Source organism: Magallana gigas, chromosome 6 (assembly GCF_963853765.1).
Source record: "Magallana gigas chromosome 6, xbMagGiga1.1, whole genome shotgun sequence".
In the NCBI taxonomy this organism is placed as follows: Eukaryota; Metazoa; Mollusca; class Bivalvia; order Ostreida; family Ostreidae; genus Magallana; species Magallana gigas.
Window position 1 is genome coordinate 24,820,570 of NC_088858.1, and position 1,761 is coordinate 24,822,330.

Sequence of the window (1,761 nt, forward strand, 5' to 3'; positions counted from 1 at the left end):
TACAAATCGTTCATCGTTCTCGTCAAAAACTATGTGCACAGAGATGTTGGGCGGAAGTTACGTAATACACTAAGTTTTACCGGACTCAAAATAGAAAAATTGCCCATCCGGAACTAATTACATAAAATCATACACACATGCAATAAACAAATTGTAAATAAAGGTTATTTAAACATTTGAAGTTTTGAAGAAATAGCAACATTTACACTCCCACCAAAATCAGCATGATTTTCAGACATAACACCATCAAAAAAGGGTGTTCAACTTACATCGTTTTTTAGTATTCATATAAACTATAAATACAACTATAACACAGACAGTAGTTGTTAGATTAGTTCTCAATAAGTAACACAAGCTTATGAACTGTTCTCTCGAGTATGCCAGACTGCAATTTCACCTTGACTCTCCGCACTAGGCCATCTTCATCTGAGTTGCTTTCGATGACTCTACCAAGAGGCCATTGGTTGCGCGGCAAATCGACGTCCTTCACCAGAACAATGTCTCCTTCCTTGATGTTCCGACGTACTCCGTGCCACTTCTGTCGCAAGGTAATCTGGGCCAAGTATTCTCGTCTCCATCGCGACCAAAACTGTTCCATAAGAAACTGAACACGTCTCCAACGTTTGCGGATATACATATCTTCCTTCAGGAACTCTCCTGGAGGGGGAAGAGGAGATGAAGTCTTTCCAGTTAAAATGTGGTTCGGAGTAAGTGGCTCTAGTGAATCTGGGTTGTCTATCTCGCTAACTGTAAGTGGGCGACAGTTTACAATAGACATTGCCTCGTAGAATACGGTTCTCAGTGAAGAGTCATCCATTCTTCCAGGACAAAGTAATAGTATGGCGTTGAGAATGTTACGAACAGTTCTTATTTGACGTTCCCACACTCCTCCGGTATGGCTAGCACTCGGCGCGTTAAACACAAATTCACACTGTTTCTCTGCCAAGAATGAACATATTCTTTCTTTGTCCACAGCTTTCTGAAACTCATTCTTTGCACCAATGAAGTTAGTTCCTTGGTCTGAGCGCAGTTGTCGAACTGCTCCTCTAATGGCGATAAAACAGCGTAGACCACTGATGAAAGCGTCCGTAGACATGTCATCCAACATCTCAATGTGAATGGCCCGAGAGCACATGCAGGTAAATAGTAAACCATAGCGTTATATTTCCTTTCGACCCTGTTTCACAATGAATGGACCAAAACAGTCCATACCACAATATGTGAACGGTGGAGATGGCTCAATACGCTCCTTGGGCAAGTCCGCCATTCTCTGCGTCTCTGTCGGTCGTCTCAACTTCCTGCATATCACGCAGTGACGTATGTAGTTAGCTATCGTCTTACTACCTCCTACGATCCAATATCCCAGAGACCGGAGTTTGTTAAGGGTAAAACCTCTTCCTTGATGAAAGGTTTCCATGTGAGCATGAGATAGAATCAAGAGTGTAATGTGACTATCCTTGGGTAAGATTATCGGGTGTTTGTAGAGTGATGGCAAGGCTGCTCTACTAAGTCTTCCTCCAACTCGAAGAATCCCATCCTGTAGAACTGGCTCTAGAGGTTTCAAGGAGTTTGTTCTTGGTAGGTTTTCAGATTTACAGAGGGTGCCGATAGCGTCTGGAAAAGTTTCATGTTGAACAAACTTCACGATGGTTAGTTCTGCCTTGAGTCTTTCATTCGGGGTTGTTGGATGAGTTCCCTTGATACCATTAGAGAGTCTCTGCATTCTGGCAACAAACGATATCAGCTTTGTCCAGGATGAGA

The 1,761-nt window shown here is 42.7% G+C and overlaps 1 protein-coding gene across 1 annotated transcript; it reads right to left on the reverse strand.

Moving 5' to 3' along the window:
• Positions 1 to 331: 331 nt before the first annotated feature.
• Positions 332 to 1,135, reverse strand: LOC136276354 (uncharacterized). Its single transcript, XM_066088227.1, has one exon. It carries the CDS (start codon positions 1,133 to 1,135, stop codon positions 332 to 334), a length of 804 nt encoding a protein of 267 aa, XP_065944299.1.
• Positions 1,136 to 1,761: the final 626 nt, after the last annotated feature.